At 44.3% G+C, this 26998-nt stretch overlaps 1 protein-coding gene across 1 annotated transcript in view; it reads left to right on the forward strand.

The window, feature by feature from the left end:
* Nucleotides 1-20044, forward strand: part of FEZ1 (fasciculation and elongation protein zeta 1) — a 69863-nt gene extending 49819 nt beyond the window's left edge. The window contains exons 5-10 of the mRNA XM_015416321.1: nucleotides 6018-6186; nucleotides 7906-8177; nucleotides 9528-9608; nucleotides 12517-12592; nucleotides 16670-16735; nucleotides 19537-20044. Of these exons, the coding sequence (XP_015271807.1) occupies nucleotides 6018-6186; nucleotides 7906-8177; nucleotides 9528-9608; nucleotides 12517-12592; nucleotides 16670-16735; nucleotides 19537-19553 (681 nt within the window). The 3' untranslated portion in view covers nucleotides 19554-20044. The remainder of the gene's footprint in view (nucleotides 1-6017; nucleotides 6187-7905; nucleotides 8178-9527; nucleotides 9609-12516; nucleotides 12593-16669; nucleotides 16736-19536) is intronic.
* The last annotated feature ends 6954 nt before the right edge of the window (nucleotides 20045-26998 follow it).

A 26998-nucleotide genomic window follows, 5' to 3' on the forward strand; every position in this document is an offset into this window, starting at 1 on the left:
CTGCTGAATTGTAATCTAAAAAATTAATTAATATTGCTGCCCGTTAGAGCATGATACAGAAGCTCTGTCCTATGGTGAGCTGCTATGACAATTCCACTCTCCCTCATAGGGTTGTCCTTTATCTTATTCTTTGCTGAGCAGCCCCTTTTTCTTTTTCTTCTTTTTCTCTGGCTGTCTCACTTAGTCATTTCAATGTATATTGTTAGATGCTGACCTAGCCTAGGGAACTGAGGGAAAAGACTAAAATCCTTCTTTTTGTCTTGGCACAGGAGAGGCTGATGGTAAATAAAAAATGACAAACTATTTTATTTCACTTTGAGGGGAAATGGTCAGGTAGGGATCAGGTTTAGGGCTTATGAGGTGAACAGGCAACAGGAATGAGGTAACTTTGTGTAAAAATTAAACACCAGCTAATTGTCATGAACAAGTAACTGTTTCTGTTATTCAAATGTGTCTTTAAAACTTGAGGAGAGAGATTTCTTGTCAGGTTTTTTTCTTACATAAACAAGCATAAGCTTGAGTACAGTGACACCTTTAGGACCAACAATGTTTAATTCTGGGTATAAGCTTATACCCAGAATTAACCTTTGTTGGTCTTAAAGGTGCCACTGGACTCAAATTTTGTTCTATTGCTTCAGCATGGCTATCCACCTGAAACATGAGCTTTTTTGTCTCACAGATAGCATTAATGGTTTGAGGCCCCCCCCCCCGCCCAAGAAGCAGAGTCATGGTTTCTGGTTTCTGTTTGTTACTCTTTGGAGCTGTGCATGCCTCCCGCTTTTTTCATACTTAATTTCTCATAATGGAGAGTGTTGTGGCTGAATCAGTGCCAAATCTCTTCAGGCAAAACAAAACAAACAACAGCACAGCAAGGTTTGGGATAATGTTTGCCTGCCTGGTATTTTGAAATTTGTGCAAAATATGTCTGAGTAAGGGAGGAACAATACAGCCCCAAATAGGGTTGCCAGGTCCCCCCCCCTGGGGGGGCAGAGGAATCCCCGCTTGATGGGTCCCTTACCTGCTGGCCCAGATTGGCTGCCGGGGGAACCCCACCCTCAAAGTGCCAGGCTCGTGGAGACGTGCCCAGCGTGATGACATCACCCGGAAGTGATGTCATCACGCCGGGCACATTGCAGGGGGGACGCTCTAGCATTCGAGGGAAAACTCTATGGTTTTCCTTCAAATGGTAGTGGTCCCGCCCCCAACGTGCCCAACGCGATGATGTCACTTCCGGGTGATGTCATCGTGGGGCACGCACATGCCACGCGCGTGCAAGAACTCCCAGAGATGGGCCTGGACTCCCCTGCTATGAAACTGGTAAGACTTGGCAACTCTAGCCCCAAATCTCTCCTTTTGAAAGAGTGGCAGTGAGCAAAACACGTTGGCTTCTCCCCGACCAGGGCAGTGCCCTTGATTTCAGTGTTAGTTGCTGAACCTTACTTCATGGATTATGTGAAGTAACCATGGTGAAAGGGTGCAGAAAGAGACTGCTAAGTATAGCCTGTGGCAGAAAAGCTAGTTTGGTTTGCATCAAACTTACAAACCATAGTTTGGAGGGGGGGGTCAGAAACAAGCCACAAGTTCATGTTCCTCCTGTTTCCTTGGAAAACCTCATTTTTAGTTTTTGTAATATCTGAACAGGCAGACTTGGTTAGCATTGGAAACTGTGGTTCAAAATAAGTTTTGGTTCTGTTTTGGAGGCAAGGTGGCAATTTTCGTTTACTTATTTAGAAGTAACGCTACACTATGGGTGGCTTAAGAGGGAATTTGAAAGGGAAGGAAAGTCAAAAATGGAGGAAAGATCATGGGAGCCCCCAAGCCTGTAGTTAATTTTGGATCCTCCCATTCCATGGTTTGGTGGATTGCATAAATCAAATCATATATCAGCCAAAACTCTGATCCACATTAATTGTGAAGCTTAGAACTTCCTGTAAAATGTGTAATCTGCTTCCATCATGGAAAGATGCAAAGAAGAAGATAGTTCTGAAAATGTGCATGTAACTATCCTTCCTTCACATATCTAGAGTAGGGACAGGATTTCCAGGTGTTCCAGAGCTCTGGTGTGTCTCTAGTAATCAATGGGATTCAAATGCTGTGTTCTGGAGTAGTAAATATAAGCAGAGAAATTTTCCCTCCTTGACAGGGTGCAGTTTACAACGCAGTGACAGCTCCAGGTCTTCTGTGCCTATACCAATTGCTATGCGCTGACTGATTTTAATGATGCGTCAATGCATATTCTGCTGCAAAAGTGTTTCACCATGTGCTCGCTAGAGATGCTTAAAGGTTGCTTTGCATATTTCCTCTGAAACATAGTAGCTAGTATATTTATGATGGGATGTAGTAAAAGGATCTTGTCATACTAAAGAGAATTAAAGTCAGTAAATACCAGTTAATTGTCCATTAGGGGCTTCCTTTGTGTCCTAATAATATGCATATTATTGCCGTGTTTCCTCTGTTTTAAACGCTAGATACTAATTCTTGAAAGCAGAGCAGATCCTGAAACCTTTTAGACATTTATCTGAACATTACATTTAATTATTGTTTCAGAATGTGTACACGGTGATCTAAATAATTCATCTTCCATTAACAGTAGCTAGAGTATTCAGACAAAAACAAGGAAAGAGAGTTTGCCTGAATGACTCTGGAATTTATGCTTACAATATGCTTCACCATAAAATGCACAACAGGTAACACTGGAAAGAATACTCTTAAGGAAGAAAAAATCACAGTTAACATCCCATTTTAGCCCTTTTCAAGTGTTCTGAAAGTGTGAAGACTCACTGGGGGGGGGGGTTAGTACTGAGATGGCACTTATGGCCTCCACCCTATTGGATGGCTTAGGGCATGTGATCTGTTATGCACGGCTGCTGAGAGCCACTGTAGGCACCCAGACAAAAATTCCCCAAACACCCCACCCCATTCAGAAGAACATTAATGACTGCTTGATTAGAGCCAGACTGTTGCATCTAAGATCCATCTCTTTCTCTCTGTCTCTCTGTCTCTCTGTCTCTCTGTCTCTCTCTCTGTCTGTCTGTCTGTCTGTCTGTCTGTCTCTCTCTCTCTCTCTCTCTCTCTCTCTATCTATCTATCTATCTATCTATCTATCTATCTATCTATCTATCTATCTATCTATCTGAAAGCAACGCCCTGAGGGTGCTAAGGTTCTTTGACTTGTGTGGCTAGCCAATAAACCACACAGTGAAACAGACAATTCCAGGCAATAAAGGGTAGGAAAAAGATTTATTCGAATAAAGGAACACCTCACAGCTAAGAATTCAGGCTAGATGTTCAGTGAGTAGTAGCAGGGATCTCGCTTATATGCTGTTCTTGCTCCTCCTCACTCTACATCATCATTGACATCATTTGCACATGCTCAGTTTAGATTTCTTTGTCTGGTCAGTCATCAATCACATATTTGACAAATGGCTGTTACTTGGCTGCATCTCAGCTCTACAATGCAGGTGTTGTCTTCTTAAAATTGATTAATACAGGTGCTCATTTTTTTTGCTGCCTACCTAGACTCATTTTACCTTTGAATGACTCTCAGGCTGAGTTCATTTTCAGTACAAAACTTAGCTATTTTCATTACAAAAATGGTTTCTTTACATGGATACATGCATATAAAAGTATAACAATATTCTTTATCATTCTATAGGTTATTTCTAATGAAAATATAAAGGATACATTGAATTATGAAAAACAGCACTATTTTAAATATTAACTTTCTATAAGCACTTTTTAATATTACAAAGGGGTTTATGATATAAAGCTTTTGCAGATACACTAAATCTATCAGTTTTTATTTTGGACCCCCTAGAACATTTTTATTAATTTTTAAAAGACTTTTAGTCTTGTAAAATATGTTGTTTTACTTTGGTCAATACGGGTTTTCTTTGTCTAATACAAATTTTATACTTTTTAATTGGGTTCTAGTGAACGACAAATGTGCATGATTAATTTCTGTGACTTTATCTTCCAACTTCCTGTTTGTTAGCAACTTGTGAATCTTTGGCAGGTTAATTCTAAGTATATAACGGTTTCTCTTTAAGCAAGCACTTTTTTGTCTTAAAAATAAGCCTGATAATTTTTAGCAAAGCTTAAAATAATTCTGATAGCTGCTGCTCTTACAAATATCTTATACCATAATCTTAGTAAATATTCAGCTTTAAACAAAATATAAAGTCTAAAAACACACAAGTCAGAAGAGAGGGAGGGGGGTTCCTCTGTTACAGTGTACAGCTATCCTTTCATTTACCCCAATTAGGCTTTCCTAAAAACATCTTGACCAATTACTTCTAGTTCTCTTTGAAGCATGTCACTATAAATCTCTAACATTGGCAGTGGTGCTTCCTGCCTTCCCAATTAAAAAGGCTGAGGTAAGAAGAACACCTGGCCTAATTAGACAACATTCTTTGTTGTCAATTAAATTTGATTTAAAACACCTGTTTCTACAATTCTGTTTAATGGTTAACAATTCACCAATTCTTCCTGGAGAATCCCAAAGAATCTGTCCCAAAGATCCCTGGAATGCCAGCAATAATCAATAGAGAATCATTTGAACCCTTGAATTGTCCTCTGTCTGTCTGTCTATCATCTATCTATCTGTCTGTCTGTCTGTCTGTGGCACTTTATATGACTTACAAGACTGTGGGCTCTGGCCTGACCTGGATAGTCCAGGCAAGCCTGATCTTGTCAGGTCTCAGAAGCTAACCAGGGCCGACTATGGCAAGTACTTGGAAGGGCGACCTCCAAGGAATACCAGAGCCAGGATGCAAAGGCAGGTTATCAAGCCACCTCCATGAAACATCCTAGCCCCACTAGGGGTCACCAGAACTCACCATGACCTCCAGGCTCACAAGCATACCCCCCCTCCACACAAAATACCCACTCCCCCACAAAAAGCACAAGACTGTGGGCTCTAGTCCACAAAAACATTTGATAGAATAAAAACTCACTAGACCGTAAGGTGCCATGAGACAGAATATGGGGAATCTGTCTCTTTCCTTTTCATTCAGGAAATGACAAGCAGGGGTGGTCTCAACCACAGGGCATCTAGGGCAGCTACCCCAGGGAAAGAAGAGGGGCCAGCTAGTTTGGCATCCTCCTTGCACGTGCACCCAACCCCATCTGGTCAGGGTGGTGGGGGTAGTAAGTGGTGGCAGTGATTCTGGGGTCCCTTCCCACCCTGGACTTTTGCCCAGGGCCCCAGAATCACTACAACCACCCCAGCGGCATGTCAAACTCCCCCCATCCCCAGTGTCAAACACCCCCCATCCATTCCACTCCTCCGCCCTGGTTGTTTTTTAGGGCCAGAGGCTATGTTGGGAGTTCCAGTGGCAGACCTGCAGTGGCTGGTGTCATTTGAGGTCCTCACAGCACTGGCTTTTAAGGACAGGAATGGCTGTGATACCATTTCTTCCAAGTTAAGCCCATGGCAATTCATTTTCCCTCGTAAACAGTTGTCAAATTTACCCCTAGGTGGAGTCATTCTGGCGTTTTCTATTTGACCTTCCCACCTCCATGCCCATAGTATGTGTGTCGATCAAGCATGAAATTGTTTTCAAATCTTGGCACTATTCTGTTTTTGTCTTCTCTCCGTGCTCCTCCGTGCAGTTGACAGGGCTGCGGTGAAAATTTTTCCATGCTTGGTTACCTGAAAGCCTCTTACTTAAATAGCATCCGAGTAAAATATGTCCTGACTTTAATATCCTTCTATCAGTCACAATTTGCAACGGCTGAGCTTGAATATTTTGCTGTTGCCTTTCTTAAATCTCCATTTGGAAGAATGCTCTGGCATTTCTGATTGAATAATGTATGTGGTATGATATTCCTGGAGATTTACTTACACCATGAAGCCTTTTAAAAGAGGGATGCTTCGGAGCTGTTGGGAACAATCCGCCGCGCACTTTGCACCAGTGCTCTTGGAAGGTGGCGTCTCCATGGTAACATCCATGGTTTCTTAGCATCCAAGTGGGACGTCATTCCTACGTGATTTTATGTTACTGTTCTTTTAACAGGTGATTGAAGAAATCGAGGAGATGATGCAGAACTCACCAGACCCCGAAGAGGAAGAAGAGATTTTGGAGGAAGATGATGGTGGGGAAACCAGCAGTCAGGCCGATTCGGTCCTTTTGCAAGAGATGCAGGCTTTGTCACAGACCCTCAACAATAATTGGTCCTGTGAAGGTGAGGACACGGGAGAAAGCTTCTCAGGGTCCATCTAAAAATGATGGCCCAGTTAATTGGTCCAGTGCTTCTCTGCTGTTGTACATGTTACCGGGTCTTGTTTTGAACCGGCCCCTCTTTGTTAACCTTCCCTCTCACGCCCCCATCCTCACCTTTCAGTTGTGTATATAAATCAGCCATGATGGAGGTACACTCGTCAGATCTCGCATTTGATAAAGTGAGCTCTGCCTCAAAAGCTGGGATAAATTTAAATTTACTCTTTAAGACACCATTGGACTCCTGTTTAATAATGATGGTATGTACCCAAAGGTCATCTAATAAAGATCCCCCTTCCCATCAATACCCGGGAAACACCTATGGAGAGGAAATGAAAAAGAATATCAGTTGGATCCAGTGATGCCATGTGGTCAGTGGGCTCTAATGTGGAGAGGGAAGGGGAGGAAGTCAACCTTCCTGCCTCTTCTGGTGGAACTGCGATTTCACCTTCTCCCCTCCACCATGGCTCAGCTCCCCCTCCCAACTTGCATAGCTGGTCCTTGTGGGTCCTTTGGCCCTGGGAATCCGCTTTCCCAGGGTTGGAAGGGACTGCTGTAGGGTGGGGAAAGCCGGAAATATCCACTGTCCTTGTGCTCATGACGCACTGGATTCAGCCTTATGGATGCAGTTCTGTTCTGCAAAATAGTATTCAGTGGCAATTTCTCATTGAAGAGGATTTTTAGGAGCATCCTGTCTTGTGTTTCTGCTGGAAGATGCTTCAGTGTAGAACTTTTTCATTCATTGAACTTTTAAGGATTTGTGCTTGCATCACAGAAGCCTGGCAAGTAACTGGTGGGCCAGTTAGAGTTGCCAAGCTCAAGGTGGGGCCTGGAGATCTCCTGGAATTACAACTGATATCTAGATGGAAACCTATTACCCTGGAAAAAATGCCTGCTTTGGAGTGTTGACTCTCTGGCATTATACCCTGCTGCAGTCCCTTCCTTACCTAAACCCCATCCTCCCCTGGCTCCCCTCCCCAATCTCCAGGAATTTCCCAACCTAGAGTTAGCAACCCAAGGGTTAGTACATGTACAGACTTTTGCATTAGCATGTATGTCTTTCAAAACATTATCTATTTATTTACAAAACATACAACATGCATTTCAGTACTATATTATAATCAGAGGTCATTTCAGGGGGAATCGCGGGGGATTGCAGTACCCCCGGGTGAGGTACGGGGGGCGGGGCACATGACGAAGCCCCGCCCCCTGCTTCCGGCCACCCCGCTTCCGGCCCTCATTCAGCCAGGAGGAGGCAGGAGAAGAGGGAGGGTAAGTTGCTTCCTCCCTGCCTCTCCCCACCCCTGCCTGCCTGGGGCCAGGGAGGGCCTTCGCAGGGCTTCCTTGCACTCCCGCCGACCTTGCATGTCCACCGCCAGGCCCCTTGTGGGGCTCGGCAGTGGAGCTGCACCATAGCTGAGAACATTGCTAAAACAAACCCACAGTAAAGTGTCTGGAGAAGATATTTAGGTAGAAAAAAACTTAAGTGCAGCAAACAATAAAACCAAATATGTTTTTGGAAGGTGGACTCTATGACATTATACCCTATTGAAGCCCCTCTCCTCCCCAAACCCCACCCTCTTCAGGCTCCACCCCCCCAATCCCCATCTATTTCCCAACCCAGAGCCTGCAACCTTAGTCATGGGCCTAGCAGACAACGTTCTTCTCTTCTGATTCTTCAAAGGCTTGAGGCATATGTCTGACGCAGAGCTCTTGGAGCTGCTGGATCGTGTCAAAGGCGCCATCCGCGACTACTCAGAGGAACTGGTGCAACAGCTGGCTCGCCGGGATGAGCTGGAGTTTGAGAAGGAGGTGAAGAACTCCTTCATCACGGTGCTGATCGAAGTCCAGAACAAGCAGAAGGAGCACAGAGAGGTGATGAAGAGGAGGAGGAAAGAGAAAGGGCTCAGCCTGCAGAGCAGCCGAATAGAAAGGGCAACCCAGATGCCTCTGAAGGTGGGCAAGAAATCCCGACATTCCTTCCATTTTTGTTGTTCAGTCGCACAGTCGAGTCTGACTCTTCGTGACCCCATGGACCAGCTCCCGCCAGGCCCTCCTGTCTTCCGCCGTCCTCTGAAGTTTGCTCAATTTCATGCTCGTTGCATCTATGACACTGTCTAACCATAAGAAGGTTCAAAAAGTGGAGTTGCTGGGCTTTGCTCAGAAGTGGGGATTCTAAGGCTGTTTTGGCAAGGCTGGATTTAGCTGGAGGCTTTTTCAGTGTAACTTTGTGTGTTGTATTCTCTCAGTACCAACCAGTAGAAACACAGTATGTGCTGTGCAGATACCCAGTAATAGGTCATCCTATGTGTACAGAATTTCAAAGCGCACACCCAGTTTCCGCTCTGCAAAATTACCTTTTAAAAATTGATTACACTTAGACTATGCGTGTTTAATCAGAAGTATGGCTGTTTCTCTCGGGTAAGTATGTGTAAGACTGTAGTTTAGTTGCATATGGGGGTGCTGAGCTGGTTTCAGGCTTGTGCTGTCTTTAAAAAAAACCCCTAGAATCTCCGGGGTCTAAAAATGTGCTCTAAATTCACAGAAACCAGGGTACACTCCTGGAATTGACAGATAAGGTGTAACTGATCGGTTCGACTTACTTATTATTTATTTATTTATTTATTCAGATTTTTATCCCGCCCTCCCGGCCTAGTTTGAGTCTGGACGCACTCTTGCTAAGAACGTAAGAAGTGCCTGGTAGGACTGGATAAAAGTCTGCCTGGTCCACACTATTCTTGGGAAGAATCCAAGTGACTTGCAAATTGTAGGTGGTCCACAAATTGACCAATGCCCCCCTACCGCCCCTTGTCTTATCTTTGGCCCACCTCATCACCACTAGTTTATGGGATTCCAACCCTTAGTCTGAGAAATATTTGCAATTTAATTATATTCACATAGCTGATATGGTTTGCCGGCTGCTCCATCAGAGTACCATCAGAGTACTTGCTGGGAGCCATTAATAAAAGCATTCACTGAGACAAAAATGATGATTCGGTTGTGGGCTGCTGCCAGCTTTCCATTTGGGAAGGAAGAAGTGTATTGAGCTTCAGAAGCCATGTGATTGCATGGAGGAACTGAGACTGAATTTATAATGTAGACTTCTAAGGCCAAAAGAGTGGAGGGTAGTCACAGCCATAACATCCATGGATACACAAAGGCACGGCACATTGCGAAAATTCTTTACATTGCATACGGGAGACAGAAGTGAGCAGACCCTGCTGCCACATCTGATTAGACAATCCTGTAACCGAAACCAGCAATCCAAAAGAAAACCCTAAAGTATTTTTTTCCTTTTCTGTTTAGCGGTTCAGTATGGAAGGGATCTCAAATATCCTGCAAACCAGTATCCGGCAGACATTTGGGAACTCAGCTACTGATAAGCAGGTGAGCGCTATATCCTCTGAGGGTGAAAATGCAAATTATACCAGCGTGTACATTATCTCTAAACCACGGTCCTCTGGATAGCATGACTGCAGGGAACAATTGCAAGGGAGGCTAGAAGGCAAGAAAAGGAGGAGTTAACCTTTCTCTCTGCCTGGGTGTTCACTCCAGCAAATGAACCCAGGTTGTTTCGTACTATAACAGGGGAACAAAGAAGTCAATAGATATCTGGGAAGTGTTTACAGGAAGGAATCAGCATTGGTACTGCCCCCAGCCCTGACATGGATCACAGTGTCTTTGCCTCATAAATATGATATAATTCTGTTCCGAGTGGATTATTGGATTAACACTGGTAGTAAATTCTTCCTTCATGAGTAGGGCCACAGCCTGCTCTGGGGTCCTAGCAACAACTGAATTACCTTGTAGTTTTTGTACCCTTCTCCCCTGTAGCCCTAGACGGCTTAAAACATTCTGCAGCTCTGTGTACTAAGGAGAACAAAGCAGAAGGGAAAGTGGAGACTAATCTTCAGCCCTGTCGACCTGGAGACCAACACCTCTGATGTTTAGGCTGCTGCGGCAGAGGAAAATAAAAATGCCCCCTCACCAAGGGCAGCCCATGCTTGGCAGCCAAGAGGACCACATTTTGCTTTTAAGGAAACTATTATCTTCAGAGGGAAGCCATGCTTGTGTAAAGTGCCTTGCTGGACTCCTGGGCTTCAGTTTACATTTTTGTTGTTGTTGTTCTTTGAGAACCAGATGTGCTTTCCTTTGTTTATCTGGTTGTTCGAGGGCAACCTCTATCTTTTCATTGCTCCCTCTTTCCAAGAAAAGAGCCCGCTTGGTTCTTGCAATAAAGTGATTTTTAAAAAGGTTTAAAGTGAGAAACTCAAATGGACAGGACCCATAGTACCTAAGTGATGATAATGAAGGCACCAGGCATGCTTGAGTTAGGGTGGTGGTGGTGGTCCATAATTAGGCATCAACATAGCAAAGGCCCTTTACCCCGTAACCACCTGCCTAATATTTGATAGTGAGAGAACAGAGAGAAAGGCCTCAACAGAAGATCTTAATGAGCAGGTTCAGGTGTGAGCTAGGAGGCCTTATAAAACAATGACCGTACCTCAGTTCAAATAGAGGATTAGGAAGGTAAGCAAGCATAAATATATAACCAGAGTCTAGATAACTTTGGCGAGACCATTTCTATTCCAAAGTTCTGCAGCTGGTGCAGCCAACAAAAGAAGCGGAAAAGCGCTTCATGCAACACTTGCTTCTTGAGCATCAAGCTACATGGTTGTATCCAGAGCCATCCCCAAGCTACAAACATGATCCTTAAGGGGAAAGTGTGACCCCAATCCAGAGCGGAAGGAACACCACCTTATTAGGCTAAATTTGATGATAGCTCACTCCAAATCTTTGGATGATCACACCCCGTGGTTTCGTGTGGATGCTTAAGAAGGATGGGGCACCCCAGTCCCATGGAACCCTATGATATTAACTGCTTTGTGGCTGAGCAGTGGCCCCCCAACACTAACTGCTGGAACTCCCAAGACAATTAGAATTAGAACTACTGGAGGGTGGTTCTGCTGCACTGTACCTTAGGAAAGGATCAGCAGATTTAGTCTCCCTCACACTCTTCCCTGTTATAGATTATCCATCTGGGCAATCAAAGTGGCATCAGTCCCAAAACTGAAGTGGAAGCCAAATGGAAATAGTTATGAATGGTATCATCCAAGAGTGCTTGAAGCTGAACTGCCACCATTTGCACAAGCAACTTTTTGGTTTGCATCCTGGCTCCATCCTGATAATATGAACTCTTCGGAGCTTCAAATTTTGATCAGTTCATCGGCACAGTTAATTAACATACATTCTCAAAGGCCCTATTGCCGACATACTTGCTTGGCCCTCTCTAGACTCCAGAAGTGCTAAATAAGTAAAAATGTGTGAAATCTTGGTTGAAAAATACTAGCAAATTCTAGCAAATACTAGAAAAATACTAGCAAGGTCTATTCTGGGCCTGACCAAAGGTCCATTGAGGTCAGACTCAAAGGTCGGCATTGCTGGGTAGCTAGTCTTTTCCTGCTGTTTGCCCACTCACCTTTGCAAGCATCATCACGTGCTTTCTGGGCAACAACACTACAGCAGGCAATAGTAGCTGTGCTGGGGCAAGGAGAGCAAGGAAGTGAGAGTACAGTTGGGTGGACTGCCCATGCCCCTGGCAGCCATCGCTGTTTGCTTTCTGGGTGAGATAACAGTGGTTGCAAGCAATAGCAGTCACATGCCTTCTTCTGGAATAGGGTAAGGGGCAGGGTGATGGCTCTGATCTAGTCTACCATTTTGTTATTGACAGTGGCCAGCCAAAACGGCCTTTGAGAAACTTACAGGAAACTGGATAATATGCCTGTTTTAACAATCTTACAAAAATAACTACTGTATGAATAAAAATATTGATTTGTTAAAAGTCTTAGAAATCATACCATAAATGCTTTGGCTGTTTAGTAACTTTGTGGATATAGGGGTAGAGTTCATAGTACTGTCTCATTTCATGTGCTTAGCAGCTGAGTGCTAATTTTGATGTGCATCGCAGCTGAGTTTCAATCTGGAAAAGGGCTTCATAGATGTAGTACCAATGTTATAGTGTTACAGATCTGTAGTGGGTAGCTCTAGTGAACACTGTAGCATATGCCTACACTCTGAAGACTCTCCATAAAGGTGTGTTAATGAGAACATTAAAAGTTGTGAAAGAGGATGTTAAAAGTTTGTTATCTGGACACATTCACCAGCTAGCTTTCAGCTCCCCTGCTGAAAAATGATTGCTTCAGAACCTTTTCTTTGGGAGTAATGGAGGTGGTAGTTTCTGTTCCTCCCAGAAGGAATGGGGAACCTGATAACTGCTGCTGTCATTCCTTTCCAGTATTTGAATACAGTTATTCCATATGAGAAGAATGGTGTGCCTCCTTCAGTTGAAGACTTACAGATGCTTACAAACAGTAAGTTGGTTGTCTGCTATATTGAATGTAATGAGGACACAACTTCAACCTGTTCCCTTGGCAGTAGAAATATGCTAGAATCTTTGAGAGCCACCGGTATAATAGACCCTCAAACTTTATCAAGATGGAGACCGCAGTGACTAACGTTTTTGGAAGGCACCTGTACGTTCTCTCACTCAAGACTTGAAATACAGACAGTCCTAAGTGTTTTTTGAGCCCCCCAGTAGTTTAGAACTTCCTCTTGAGAGAGGCCCAGCAAAGCACTGCAGATCTTCTGGTAATAAAGGCAAAAAATGTTGTATTCAGACAGGCATTTTTTAAAAAAATAACTTCTTGTTGCTTTTGTTGAAGTATTATGCAGTTCCTGTTGATTCTTTGAGAATTCCGTTATTATAACTTGGGAAAAAAATGCTGGTTTGCTGTCTTCATTTAGATTCTTTGAAAAAAAGAATCTACATTTTAGATAATAGGCATATGACTGTATATCCAATAAACTATCTCCAGTAGGCCTTGTCTACCACAGATATAGAAATTTCCACAGCTTTCATAAGCAGTCTATTCCATTATTAAACTGGAATTCTTGACGTTTATGTCCTTCTGAAGAAACACGTTCATTCTTTTTTTTTCTGACTACAAACACTACAAAAAACACTATAACACTAACACTACCCTAAAATAAGCTATACAAGGATCATATATAATGATTAAATGCATATTTAGCTAAAGCTCTCTCTATAAAGAAATAGTTTTTGGAATATAGCTAGTTTCTACTGCTTCTATTACAGACTGGTAAATATAAAATTGAATCAAGTAAATACAAACAATAATACTTTCAGGCTTATACAATTCTACTAAATCTGTTTCTTCCCTTTATTTTTCTTCTTTTCATATTTCCATTTGACTTTCAGGACTTTTGGGACTGCTGCCCCTAATTCTGATTCAGAGTCTTCTTCTGGGTTACTGCTCGCTGTTGATTCCGAATCTCCCGACCCATGTGTGCTGTTTTTTGTTCCTCTGCTGTATCTTTTTTGTTCACTGGTTTTTGTTGTTGTTCCAAGAACATCTTCACTTTTAAAACAGAGTCTATCTTTTCTTTTTTTATCTTTGTAGTTGAAGACCAGTCCTTTGAGTATTATCCATCTGTAAGGGATGGAGTTTTTCTGCAAAAAGCCAGTTAAATTTTTGTATTGAGTCCTCTTCTTTCGTATTTCAAATGGAATGTCTTTTAAGACTCTAACTTCTTCATCTTTGATTTGTAAGGTAGTCCCATTTGTGGCCTTGAGCATCGCGTCCCTTGTTGATCTTTTAGAGAATCTCGCCACTATCTCCCCAGGCACGCTCTTTTTCTTAATAAATTCTGGATATGTACGATAGACCAAATTCAGATCGCTTTGCAATGTATCCGCCATTAAACCTGTCATTGGGGCCAATGCTTCACTTAATATTTCTTTCAGATTCTCATCTTGCTGTTCAGGAACACCTTGAAACCTCAGAACAAACGCTGATTTTTCCATTTGTAGTCTTAAAAGTTGGTCTTTATCAGAGGATATTTGTTTTCCCATCACCTCTAGTCTTTGATTAGTCTCTTTTGTTTTGGCTTCAACTTTTTTCACTGATTTTGCAGTCTCCTCTGTTTTTAAGTTCGTCTCTTTAAGCTATTTTTTGATCTCATCCAACTTCTTGTTGGTGTTAGTCATCTGCTCCAGCAGAGGGTGCAATGCAGTAGCCAACATGTTCGTGAAGTCAATATTTACTTCTGGTTTAGTAGCCGGATGTGTTGATCTTGTTCCAGGAGAGTGTCTCAGTCTCATCGCAATCTTTTCTGCCCACCCTGTCATCGTTTATATTTCAAGGAAAGTTTTCAAAACTCAGTAAAAGTTGCTTCAAAAGCTCGCTTTGGTTAGATTTGTACTTTGCCTGATTCAATTGACCATCGCTGTTTCTCCTAGCCCCTCTCGCTAAACGAATTCGCTTAAAAATTTATGGGGGGGCGCTGTGAACTAGCTCCCTCCCCCTCCGTCAATGCTGTTTGGGGCTTCGGATATACGCTTTGCCAAATAGCCAGTCAAAAAGGAATTAGCACTCATGCTTCATTCCACATCTGCTGCCGAGGTAGGGAGAGCTTTATTTTCGTTGGATCACTTGTTCGCTCGCCCGGTGTACGCCTCTTGGTGCCATAATGGTGCTGCCACAGCGGGACCTATCGGAGCTCGGAGGTGCCTCAAGTCCTTGGCCGCAGCCTTGGGAGAGGCAACCTCCAGCACCCCAGGCTGGGAATCCCCTACAAGGACTCTGGGGGGGAGGGTCTGGATCAACCGCCCCCCCTCCCATCTGCCGCGTCACGGGCCACTCCTTTTAGAGCACTGAAGGACCGCGCCCGCCATGAAAGTCGCTGAAACCGGAAGCTGAAACACATTCATTCTTGTCACGTTAGAATGGCTTGATCTCATTTTCCCTTCAGATATCTTTTAAAATGTTTGAAAGTTATCATCCTCGTCATCTTTTCTTCAGCTACCATACTCTGGGAACAGACTTCTAATGGAGAATGCTCACATTTCCCAATTTGCATAAGCCTCGGTTTGAATTGCATTCCCACATCATCAAAGATGTAATTCTAGGAGAGGGCCAAAATGGGGGCTGGTATAAATGCTAGGCTCTTTCAAGCTAATATTTTGTAGTGACTGGCTTTTCTGTTTTGAAATTCCTGTGAAATGTTGCCACTTTTATCTTTATGTATCTGCTCTCAAATTGCTGCACTCCATTTTCTGGGTGGCACTTAACATCCAAGTTTCTGCCCTCAAAATTCAGCATGTTCCGGAACAGTTTGTAGCTTCAAAGCTATTTCATAAACATCGAAGTTCGCTGGCTGGATAATTTAGCCTCTAACTCTGACTGAACAATTTGAGGAACAAAAATTGAAAGGTTGAGATGTTGTGACAGGCCCTTGTGCATTCTGGGAGAATTGTCAGTCTCCTTCTGAGTCTCCATGGCAACTGTGTTTTGAACTAGCTGGAACAAATACTGGCTCAGTCCTCCTGAAAAGAGCGCAGTGCTATGAATGGCTGTTTTGTGCACATAAAGAGTTTTGTGCAAGTGACAATTTGTGTCTTAAGGCAAAGCCTTGGCAAAGAGGTTACTAGGGATAAATTTGTGTGGTTGGGGTTTTTTTTGCCCAATTAACTGGTGTGCAAAGCTACATCAGACAGTGATGCAAACATAAGATATATTTAGATGAGATCAGTTACTGAGCTCGAAGAAGTATTCCTGAATAACATTCAAAGACCAGCCAACCCTTCCAAAGACAGTCCCTTGAATCTTTGGTATCCAAGTTGCTGCCAACAGAGCATGAAGTAATGTATGTTTTACTTTCCCACATTCTAGTTAGATTTCCCATTTCCCAGGTCTCTTTCATAATGGCTCCTGCACATGTTATGGCGGTATACAGAAAGATCTCTGTTTTGACGAAGACTAAATTTAGCCATTGTGCTGTAATCTCTTAATAGAATTGCCAGTTTCAATATGGCGCAGGCTCTTTGGTCTTTGAGAGTTAGAATTCCAACAGGCACATCTAGGGTTCCCAAGTCCGTTTCTCTTCGCGGCGGGGGGCTCCCGGACGACATAGAGTTTCCCCCTCAGATGGCTGTGGTCCCGCCCCCAGTGTGCCCGGCATCATCACGTCACATCCAGCTGACGTGCACGCCAGGGTGGGGTTCCCCCCGGGGCCCGATTACGCGGCGGCGGAAATCGGGCCTCCAAAGCGGGGTATTATCGGCCCCCCGGGGGGACTTGGCAGCCCTAGGCACGTCTATTCCTGTCATAGGGGGGTAGCACGATATGAGCGCCAGTGCTCTGAATGAGAACCCTCTATGGGTTTTGACACACACACACGGGCCTCCTGAGCATGCAAGTGTTCCACTGACTTCTTTGGAAGAGAAATGCCCAGGGAGGGGAGCATCGTATCTGTACCCAAGTTCCCACGCTGGCACCAAATGACATTGTGGTGTAGAACCTCATAGGAAGCTGTTTCTCCTTTGAATAATCCAATAATGGTTTTGTTCCTCCAATTTATTTCCCCAGTTCTTTTTGCAATGAAGGAGGACAATGAAAAGGTCCCTACGTTGCTAACTGACTACATTTTAAAAGGTAAATATGAATATCTAAGGGGTGGTCCATACATTGTTTAATTTCTGCAGCTGAATGTGTGAACTGCTTCAGCTGAAAAACACTGTGTTTTGAGCAATGTGAGTTGACATGAACAATTTGTCTGTGGTGTCTGATGTGTGATGTGCTCAAAGCACATTACTACTACTTATTTTGAGAACCATCAGTGTGAATGGCATGTTATAGATCTGACATAGCCAAAATCAACTTGTCTCTGACTCCAAGGGGCTTACATTTTAAAATGGGGAGTGGGGTAAACTGCAGGTGTAAGGGAGAGACAAAGGCAGGGAAGGATGAATATGGCTGATGAAAACATGCTAGTTAGACTAGTTCAGCATAAGCTTTTGTGCGTCAAAATTCATTTAATCAGACACATTGGAGTATACATCCAAAACAGCTAAATTTATACTTGGAGTTCAGGAAACAGAAAGGGGTGGGGAAAGAAGTTACAAGGAATTGCCAGTTTAGAACAAGACCCAATCAAAGGGTAATTGCTCCATTCAGAGTGGTGAGAGAACCACTCCCCGCTCTTTTTTTTAATGTGTGTGCACGCACGTGTGAGTACCTGGAAGTCATGGCGACCTCTGGTAACTGACCCCTACTGGGAGCCTGGAGGATATTCAGAGAGGTGACTGAATACAGCCTGCCCCCACCTCCTGCCTCTGGTATTCCAAAGAGGTCTCCCATCCAAGTACTTCCCAGAGTCGATCCTGCTTAGCTTCTGAGATCAGATTAGATCGGGCATGCCTGGGCTATACAGGTCAGGGCAACCACTCCCCACTCTTGATAGATAGGCAAGGTAGGGTTAGAATACAGTCTAATTCAGGGAAAACACAGTGTGAGACATGGTAAGCATATTGAATAGGGCAGTACAGAGACCTTTTAAAACTTGGTTATTGTTTGGAATTGGGGTTGCCAACTCTGGGTTGGGAAATGCCTGGAGATTTTGGGAGAGGAGCCCGATGAAGAAGAAGAAGAAGAGATTGGATTTATACCCTGCCCTTCACTTGGAGTCTCAGAGCGGCTTACAACATCCTCTCCCTTCCCCTCCCCACAACAGACACCCTGTGAGGTGGGTGAGGCTGAGAGAGCTCTGACAGTATCTGCTCTTTTTCAAGGACAGCTGTGCCAGAGGTTGTGACTGACCCAAGGTCACATCAGCAGGTGCAAGTGGAGGAATGGGGAATCAAACCCGGTTCTCCCAGATGAGAGTCCGCACACTTAACCACTACACCAAACTGGCACCCAATGAAGCTGGGGTTTGGGGAGGGGAGGGACCTCAGCAGAGTATAATGCCATAGAGCCTGCCCTCCAAAGAAACCATTTTCTTCTTGTCTGGAGAACAGCTGTAATAGCAGGAGAGCTCCAGGAATTAATGAGATAAACTGAAGGCCACTGAGAGCCAGTTTGGTGTAGTGGTTAAGTGTGCGGACTCTCATCTGGGAGAACCGGGTTTGATTCCCCATTCCTCCACTTGCACCTGGCTGGATGACCTTGGGCAAGCCATAGTTCTGATAAGAGCTGTTCTTGAAAAAAGAGCAGTTTCTGTTGAGCTCTCTCAGCCCCACCTACCTCACAGGGGGTCTGTTGTGGGAAGGGGAAGGGAAAGGAGTTTGTAAGCCACTCTGAGACACCTTTGGGTAGTGAAGGGTGGCGTATAAATCCAATCTCTTCTTCTTCTTCACATGGGAAAATGTTCAGAGGAGAGAGTGGCATCTCATGCCTGTTCAAGAAGAGGTTCCAGGTGCAAGGGAGAATGAGTAGATGGTTTTATTCATTTATTTTTTAACGAAATGTCTATGCCACCTCTTCAGAGTACTGCTGAAGGTGAGCTTACAATTAAAATAATAAACTATCAATATAAAAAATATGCCAGTAGAACAAACTGAGAGAAACTATCCATAGGCCTCAGACCAGAATCGGACCATTAAAAAGTTTGAAAGATAAAACCTTGGCACCTGGTATTTTTAGCCACTGTGTGACAGAGTGTTGGGCCATTGGCCTGATCCAACATTGACTTCTCTTATGTTCTTATGTTCTTACCCCTAATTTTAAAAGCCTGGGTAAAAAGAACTCTGGCACCTAAAAGAAAGTAAAGTAGGGTCCCTGCCACACGGCAGGGAAAAAACCGGGCAAAGTGCGGCTTTTAAAAGCCGCACCAAAATAGAGACGCCGTTGCTCCCCGGCACAATCAGATGCCGGGGAGGAAGAGACGAATTTTTGGGCAGGAACGCACAGGAACGGAGTTCCGGCTGGCTCCCAAGTTGGCCACGCCCAGCAGGAACTCATTAGCAGAATAGGCCACACCCAACAGCAGAAACTCATTCGGATTGGCTACATTAGGGGTGTGTGGCCTAAAATGCAAAGGAGTTCCTGCTACAAAAAAGCCCTGGGTTATGACAACAAACAAGGTAAACAGAATAACAAGCAAAAGGTGGGTGTGGCTGGATAACCACACTTCTGGTAACATGTGGGTGCGGCCTAATGTGCTAATGAGCTGTGCTGTCAGGGGTGTGGCCCAATATGCTAATGAGTTCCTGCTGTTGGGTGTGGCCTATTATGCGAATGAGTTCCTACTGGGCTTTTTCTACAAAAAGATCCTTGCGTGGAGGTATGGCCCATCTGTTGTAAGGTCAGCCACTGTTACCAAGAAAATTCCTGGCGGATGCTGAGTCCAGGGCCATTGGCTTTCAGTTTAGTGCTGGCCTCGATTTCAGCAAAGAAAAGCAGGATCCATAAAACGTCCTGACTTCCTTTCTTGCTTTCTCCCTTCCTTCTTCTAGTTCTCTGTCCTACCTAAGCTCCGCGTGGCTCTGAGCATCGTGGGACCAACAGGAGACAGCGAGGCCAGTGTGTCATTCCATCACAGGGACTGCATGACATAACGTAAACTTTGAATTGTGTATTTAAAGATGTATAGCATTAACCAGGATTAAACATGAGCAAAAGTCTTTCCCTTTGCTGTCCGTTTCTAGTCCTAGTAAACATTTGAATGCATGAGCGCAAGCAGGTGCTGCTCGTCTCTTTCTCTCGTGCCCACCCCCACCTTGGGGAGGCAGTCTTTCGCCCCCACGGTGTCATTCTCAACCCAACTTCCCCCCAAACAGCTACGAGACTAATTTGAATACTGAAATAAATGTTCCTTTAATTAAACAAAAACTTTTTCACCCTTCTTGGAGAGGTGGTCTGTTGTTCAAGATCTGATTGCCGGGTTTCTTAATCTTCCAAATGAAGGGGCAGAAATAAAATAAAATAAACAGACCAGAAAGAAAAAAAATCTTTCTTGGCTCACCCTGGATGTCATTTACTCTGTGCCATGCAGAAATAGGATAGATTTTAGAGCGAGAGAAAAGAAAACCCTTGAAGAAAAGGGATAAACTATTTAAATATATATCGGTAGTAAGCATAGAAAAACTGAGGATGTGCAGTTCCATATGCCTGCAGCTTTCTCATTGCTTGATTCATTTACTTCCATCTGAGTAGGTCCTCTACCTTCTTGGCATCAGAAGGGATTTAGAAGTACGTATTAAAATCACACGGTGGTGGGATATTAATGGGATATTGTGTGGCCCAGAGCTTTGTGTGGCCCAGAGCTGTAGTTTAATAATACTACTTAAAGGGAAACGTCGGGGGGGGGGGGACGGACAGTTGTTGCCATGTTTGTGAAGGCCACCAGCCAGCCAGAATGATATTTTGATTGGAGCAGTGTCTTCTTGGTATAGGAATATGAAAGCTCTTCAGCTGCATAGAATCCTTGTGTATTGCTCCCCCCCCACCTGAAGCAGCTGTTCCCTACAGTACAGATGTTCAAAAAACCTCTCCTCTGTTCAATGCACCCTGTCTTTAGGGATGCATTTTTGTGAGGAACATAATGTGTGACCTGAGCAGTAGGAATCTAGGAGCAGTGGCTTCTGGGATTTTGGCTAAAAACTTTGGATCCTTGTAGCTCTTGTTAACACAGTCCTCAGCTAAACAATGTGTTTATAACTCAGTCTTACCTTGACGTTGGAATATTCAGACCTGTGAGATATTTGCAGCCTCTTGATATTATAAACAGTCTAGAGTTCTCACCCTATCTTTACCCTTTGAGGGTTGGGCTCCACCAAGAAAAGATAAACAAAAGGATAACATATAGGATTATCTATCGCTTTGTTGAATGGTACTTACACAGTGGTAAGGATGACACATGATACAGACATTTGCATTTTCTCTGCGAATGTATACAACAGATATAAGGATGTTGTTGTAAATGGTTATTGATGTGAAGCAGCCGGCTTCTGTGGTTGGTAATTCTGAGTTATGTACTAATGTAACAAGGTATAAAAGGTGTGGCAAAACAATTATCTGGTTATGGACTAATGTAATGTCCTCTCCACTTCCCTGTCAAGAGGTCTCCGAGTGACATGTGGAGCTCTCTTGTGCAAATAAAGCCTGGTTTTTCAACCCACACTACCGAGTCCTATGTGAATTGCTTCCAAGGCTCAAGCATGAAGGAAAGAATCCAAGGTGGACATTGGAGGTTTTATGTGGGGATGCTGAGAACTTTGCAGCAAACAGAGGTCATTTCGGGGGGAAACGCGGGGGATCGCAGTTCCCCCGGGTGAGGTACGGGGGGCGGAGCACATGACGAAGCCCCGCCCCCTGCTTCCGGCCGCCCCGCTTCCGGCCCTAATTCAGCCAGGAGGAGGCAGGAGAAGAGGGAAGGTAAGTTGCTTCCTCCCTGCCTCTCCCCACCCCTGCCTGCCTGGGGCCAGGGAGGGCCTTCGCAGGGCTTCCTTGCACTCCCGCCGGCCTTGCAGGTCCACCGCCGGGCCCCTCATGGGGCTCGGCAGTAGAGCTGCAAGGCCGGCGGCGTTGGCGCCCGGGACCATTGGTGTGTGGCCTTATGACATACTTCCGGTGATGTCAGGGGGTGTGGCATATGCTATTGAGTTATGCTAATGAGTCCCCCTAGCTCTTTTTCTACGAAACGACCCCTGGCAGCAAACATCTCTCTTTAATCAGCCACGATGACTCCGGACTCAGGCTCTGGATCGGTTTGGCTAGTCTTTACTGTTCAGTTCCCAATTTGACCACCGTGTCAAGCGGCTTTGCAGCCACAGAGCAGCTGTGGTGGGAGAGTTTCATTTCCTTCTGTGTTGTGGCTACTTTTGTCCTGTACAGTAGGTAAAATTGATTTTCCTTGAGGATCATGAAAGGTAAGGTCAGGTAATTAGAAGACACCAAGGGGTGGTGGTGGAAAACTATGACTTCTGTGGGTTTGAAAAAAATGTGTGTGTATGAACTACCGTACTGCTGATCTAGGCATAGCAGCAGCCATTAACTTTGTCCAGACAGACAGCCAAATGTCAAACGGTAATAAATGGATTATACAAAATGGCTGCCACGGGAGGCGGAGCCAGCCACAGAATGGCTGCTGAAGCTCTCCTTCAGTCACACCATGAAGATTCTTGTGCTGTGGGGGCAACTGCTGCCAAAGCAATGTTTTTAAAGATCTGCACAGCTCATTCAATCTCCAGTGGCAAAAGCCCCATCTGACCCTGCTTGCTTTCTAAAAACACTCACCAGGCACCGGGAAAGGTATTGGTGGGTACCATGACCAATGCTCCCTCTAATCTGTGAAGTCTTGTGAGCAAACATTCTACTTTGTGAGCTGCTGGCATTAAAGTTGTGAGCGAACAATTTGGCTACTGCATAAATTCATTTGCTCTGGAGCCATCCTTCCTGAGCTAAGACAAAAAGGTGTGAGCCGGAGGCTAAAAAAACTGTGAGCCAACTCTCACTAACTCAGCTTAGAGGGAACACTGTCCTCAAGCTCTGCATTCTAACCCTAAAGAATTATGAATTCTTTCGATTTCTAAAACATTCGAACAAGGGTAGCTGCCATCTTAGGGGCTGCAGTGGCTCAGTGGTTAAGACACTGAGCTGCGGACTGGAAGGTTGGTAGTTCAGCAGTTCAAGACCTGAGTGCCGCATGATGGAGTGGGCTTCTGTCTCTGGTCCCAGCTCCTGCCAACCTAGCAGCTTGAAAGCAAGAAATTGCAAGTAGATAAATAGGTACTACTTCGGTGGGAAGGTAACAGCATTCCGTGCGCCTTGGCGTCTAGTCATGCCAGCCACATGACCACGGAAACGTCTTTGGACAGTGCTGGCTCTTCGGCTTGGAAACAGAGATGAGCACCGCACCCCTAGAGTCGGATTTGCCTTACCTTTACTTTTTAGCTGCCATCTGTCCCTCCCCACATTGCAGGCCACAGTAACCCCAGAACTGATTTGCAGGTGGGTTGGCTGCGGTCCTAGGAACTGCTCAGATTGGGCTCAGGTCCCCAAGTCGGGGTGCGCCAAAGTGTGGGAGTCTAACCGTGACACTCATGGGCACCACATTGGGTACCCCTGCCTTAAAAGGTCTCTTATTGTTTTCTTTGCCTTCCCAAGATGGAGTCTGACTTGCGCATACCAGTGTCTTCTAGGGCATAAGAGTATATCTTAGGGATAAGAACACAAACTTTTTATGTGAACAGGATACATGTGTGAAGAGAACCAAACATCTGCCAGTACCACATCTGTCACCTCATGAATATCCTACATTGCAGCTGCAAAATACCGCAAGGAAGGAATTTTTTAAGATAGCACTTTTATCCTGTGTATTCTCTATGATGTTTTTCAACCTGCATACATCTTAGTTTGTGATGTTGGCGTACATTGATGTGTGACTGACTTCATCCCCACCCTCCGTTGCATAATATTTATCTCCAACGGCTTTTTTGAATACTGTTCCCTTTATATATTCAGAAGGGATAACGGTAAAGCAAAGAGAATATGAAATTACAGACTTTTTTGATCAGCAAGCAGTTGCTTTTCCATGGAATCTCTCATTCTGTCTCTTGGGGCATTCAGTGATAGGAACAGAACCATCTATCTAGTCTGGAGCTCAGCAGAAGAGAAGTGTTGCACATTGAACAAGGTTGGAAAGTGGGCCTTAGGGGACATATTATTATTATTTTTTAAAAAAAATATTGCATGTTGCACCCAATGGACCTGCTAATCACCCCACTATGGGGAAAATTAAATCCGTACATTATTGTAGTGTGCCTTAAAAACAACAGCAGAAATCTGTCTTTCTTGGATAATACGGGCATGGATTCGAGTAACTCTGTCTACAATCCATTTGGCTCACTATTTTAGGAGTTGTGGCGTTCAAAGGTTCAAGGTAAATATGTTCAGTTCAAGAGTGATTTTAGATCTCTTTTCCACATGTAAATCTTATCTGGATCTGTCTTCTGTTGTCGTTCTGCTGAATGAAATGAGCGTGGGGACATCTTTGCTTTGTTTTCCCATAAGCAATCCTTACTGAGGAAATGATAGACTCTTTCTTGTCTTGTTAGGATTTTCATGGTAGCTTTTGAAGAATTGAATTTTCTGTTAGCCAATAGAAAACGGAACCTGCACCACTACACTCTCTGTTGCTACCCTTGCTTTGGCTTCGCTTTCGTCTCTGTTCCTCTTTTACATGCCCTGCACTTTAACTATTAAAAAAGAGGGGGGGAATGCCATAGGGGGAATTGCAAGAGCTGTGTTTGTGAAACAAATGCATAAAAACAGTAAGGCTGATGGTCGGGGTTTGCCGCTGTTCCCTCTCGCATTTAAATTTGCTGATCAGATTATACACAGCCCGTACGGCAATTGCCACCTGCTGGAAGAACCCAAAACCACCAACGGTGTCACAGTGGTACCAAAAACTATGGGACCAATTCCTGATGGACTCCGTCACCAACAAAATAAATAACACAAATTTGAAGCCTGTACCAAGACCCATAATGGAAAAATGGACTCCTATACTAGAATTTTTAGCTCCTGAGGAATACTTGCCTGCTTCCTGGCAACACATGCAGACATGGATGTAAATGTCCCTATACTTTGTTGTTCAAAAAAAATGGATTGTACTTTCTATTACTTATCCCTATGAGCTCAAGCTCTACCTATACTTAGCCATTTCATAGATTATCAAACAGCAATTCTCAGGAATTTATGGAAGAACTGACTGGTTACACCCAATAGTTTTGTTCGTTTGAATTATGACTGTAACCCTTTTGGATTCGAAAACATTTTATTCTGTAACAGATTAATTACTTGTATGTTGTATTGGATTCACATGTTATTTGCTGATTGTTAAAATAAATAAAAATTATAAATTAAAAAAAATAATTGCTGATCAAATGGGCCAATTCGCCTCCCGTGCCAAAGCAGGCTCACTCCCGCAATGTTCCCGGTTATATCCTGCATTTTCCTGCACCGGGAAAATCAAGTACTTTCCTGGTATTTGCACTTTGAATCCGCGATTTCGCCCATCTGGACAGCCATCTCTTGCAATGATTGCGATTGGGGCCGTCTGACCATTCTTCGCACGATGAGGTGTTGTTGTTTTTTTACAGCTTCCGGCTTGAGCAATCCTGCGCTTAATAAATTCATTATTTAAATGCTCACGTTCTCATCCAGCACGGAGAAAGGTCCTGCCTGCCCCGAGAGTGAAGCTGCGGCGGGCAGCAGGAGGTGGAATGGAAAGTTGCTGGGGGGGAGGTGGGGGGGGGAGGAAGGGCCGGGCGGGCTTGCAGGCGAACGGGCGGTGGAGAGAGAGGGGGCGGCTGCATCTAGAGGGTGCCCAGAGTATCCTTGCGCAATGCTTCCAGTTCAGGGAGGGATGTGCGATCATCCCAACCCAAAGAAAAATATTTCCGATTAAATTATAGCGGGAAGAAATCACAATTACCTTGCCGTGTGACCACAGCCAAATACACATAAAAGCGAGAGTGGTCCCACTGTAGGAGATTAGGTGGTGACAACATTTGAGGACTGGGAAATAGTTGCTGCCCACCTGACTCTGTAGTCTCTCGCCTCCCTTTCTTGCAGCTACACACAGCAGTGCTCATAATGGCACTTTAATTGGCAAACCAGTGTGGTTTATCAGCTCAGCTGTGAAAAGAGATAAGACAGCTGTGAAATCCGTGACTCTGGCTATGATGTAAGGCTGTGCAGGTGCTCAAGAAAGGAGAACAACATTGCATTCATGGTTTGTTCGACACGGTGGTAGAGGATGTCTCAGAGGCCTGGCTGCAGCGACAGACTTAGGGGTAAGCTACAGTTTGGGGGCCCAAGAAAATATAAAGGGCCCTCCATCACCACCACCACCCAGCCTAAACCTGTGGCCATTGCTAGGTCTCCCACTGTGGCATTCCCTTCATTGTCCACTGTCCTTAAAGGAGGATGGGGAGGAATGAGGAAGTGTGCTGGTGTTGCACGAGTCCATGATGTCAATTCCAGAAATGACATCAAGTTGGCCCTGCAGCATTTGCCAAAAACTCTGTGGTTTAACCAAGGGAGAACCTTGAGCCCCTTGGAGGAATGGTGGAGTGGAATGGCCCTGTTACACAGAAGGTCACCAAGTGAGCTTTATGGTTGTTATGTCTTAAGTAATAAAGCAAGGTTTAGCTTAAGCATAAGTTCCATTAAAACAGAGTTTGGATTGAAGAACTAACCAATCAAAGAAGCCTATGTTTTCTGCGGGAACCATTCTCATAGGTTCCAAGCCCTGTAATTCTATTGGTGGTTATCTGTTTGTTGGGTGTGGTTCACCCCGGTTCAAATTGTATATGTCAGCCTGGTTCTATGCATGTTTGTCTTGAAGTCTCTGTCTAGTCTTGTGTTGTTATGAGCTGAATAAACATGAATCACTTGTTTAAGAGCTGCCTCAATCTCAGTTCATAATAATGGTTGAGTGGTAATTTGAACCCAGGTCTTCAGGATCCTAGTCTAGGTCATTGTCAGAATATTTTGAGTACTTTATCTATTCAAATCTGCCTGGCAGACTACACAGGATACAGGCAAGAGGTCTTAAAGTCTTCAACTCTTCTTTCTCCCTTTAAATTTCCAGCTGATGAAGATAGCTGGAGCATGCAAAAGCCTGACAACTGTTTTGGGTTGGTCCTAATAAATAGTACTACATGGCTTTTTAAAAATGTTGCTTCACATTATTGCAACTACAAACAAATTCTGTCCATCTGGAGGTTTGTTTCCCTCTTGTTTCTGGGCCCATGACATGAATAAGCATTTGCAAACATGGCTCCAGACTTTTGCTTGATGCAAATAGCTTCCTACAACGCACACTTGAAACGGCACAGAGTTTCTTCCATGCCCTGGTTTGTTGGGCTGAAGCCTCTCCTATTTAGGCCAACATCTTGCCTTTGAAGA

Source organism: Gekko japonicus, unplaced genomic scaffold (assembly GCF_001447785.1).
Source record: "Gekko japonicus isolate JY-2015 unplaced genomic scaffold, Gekko_japonicus_V1.1 scaffold751, whole genome shotgun sequence".
NCBI classification, from domain to species: Eukaryota; Metazoa; Chordata; class Lepidosauria; order Squamata; family Gekkonidae; genus Gekko; species Gekko japonicus.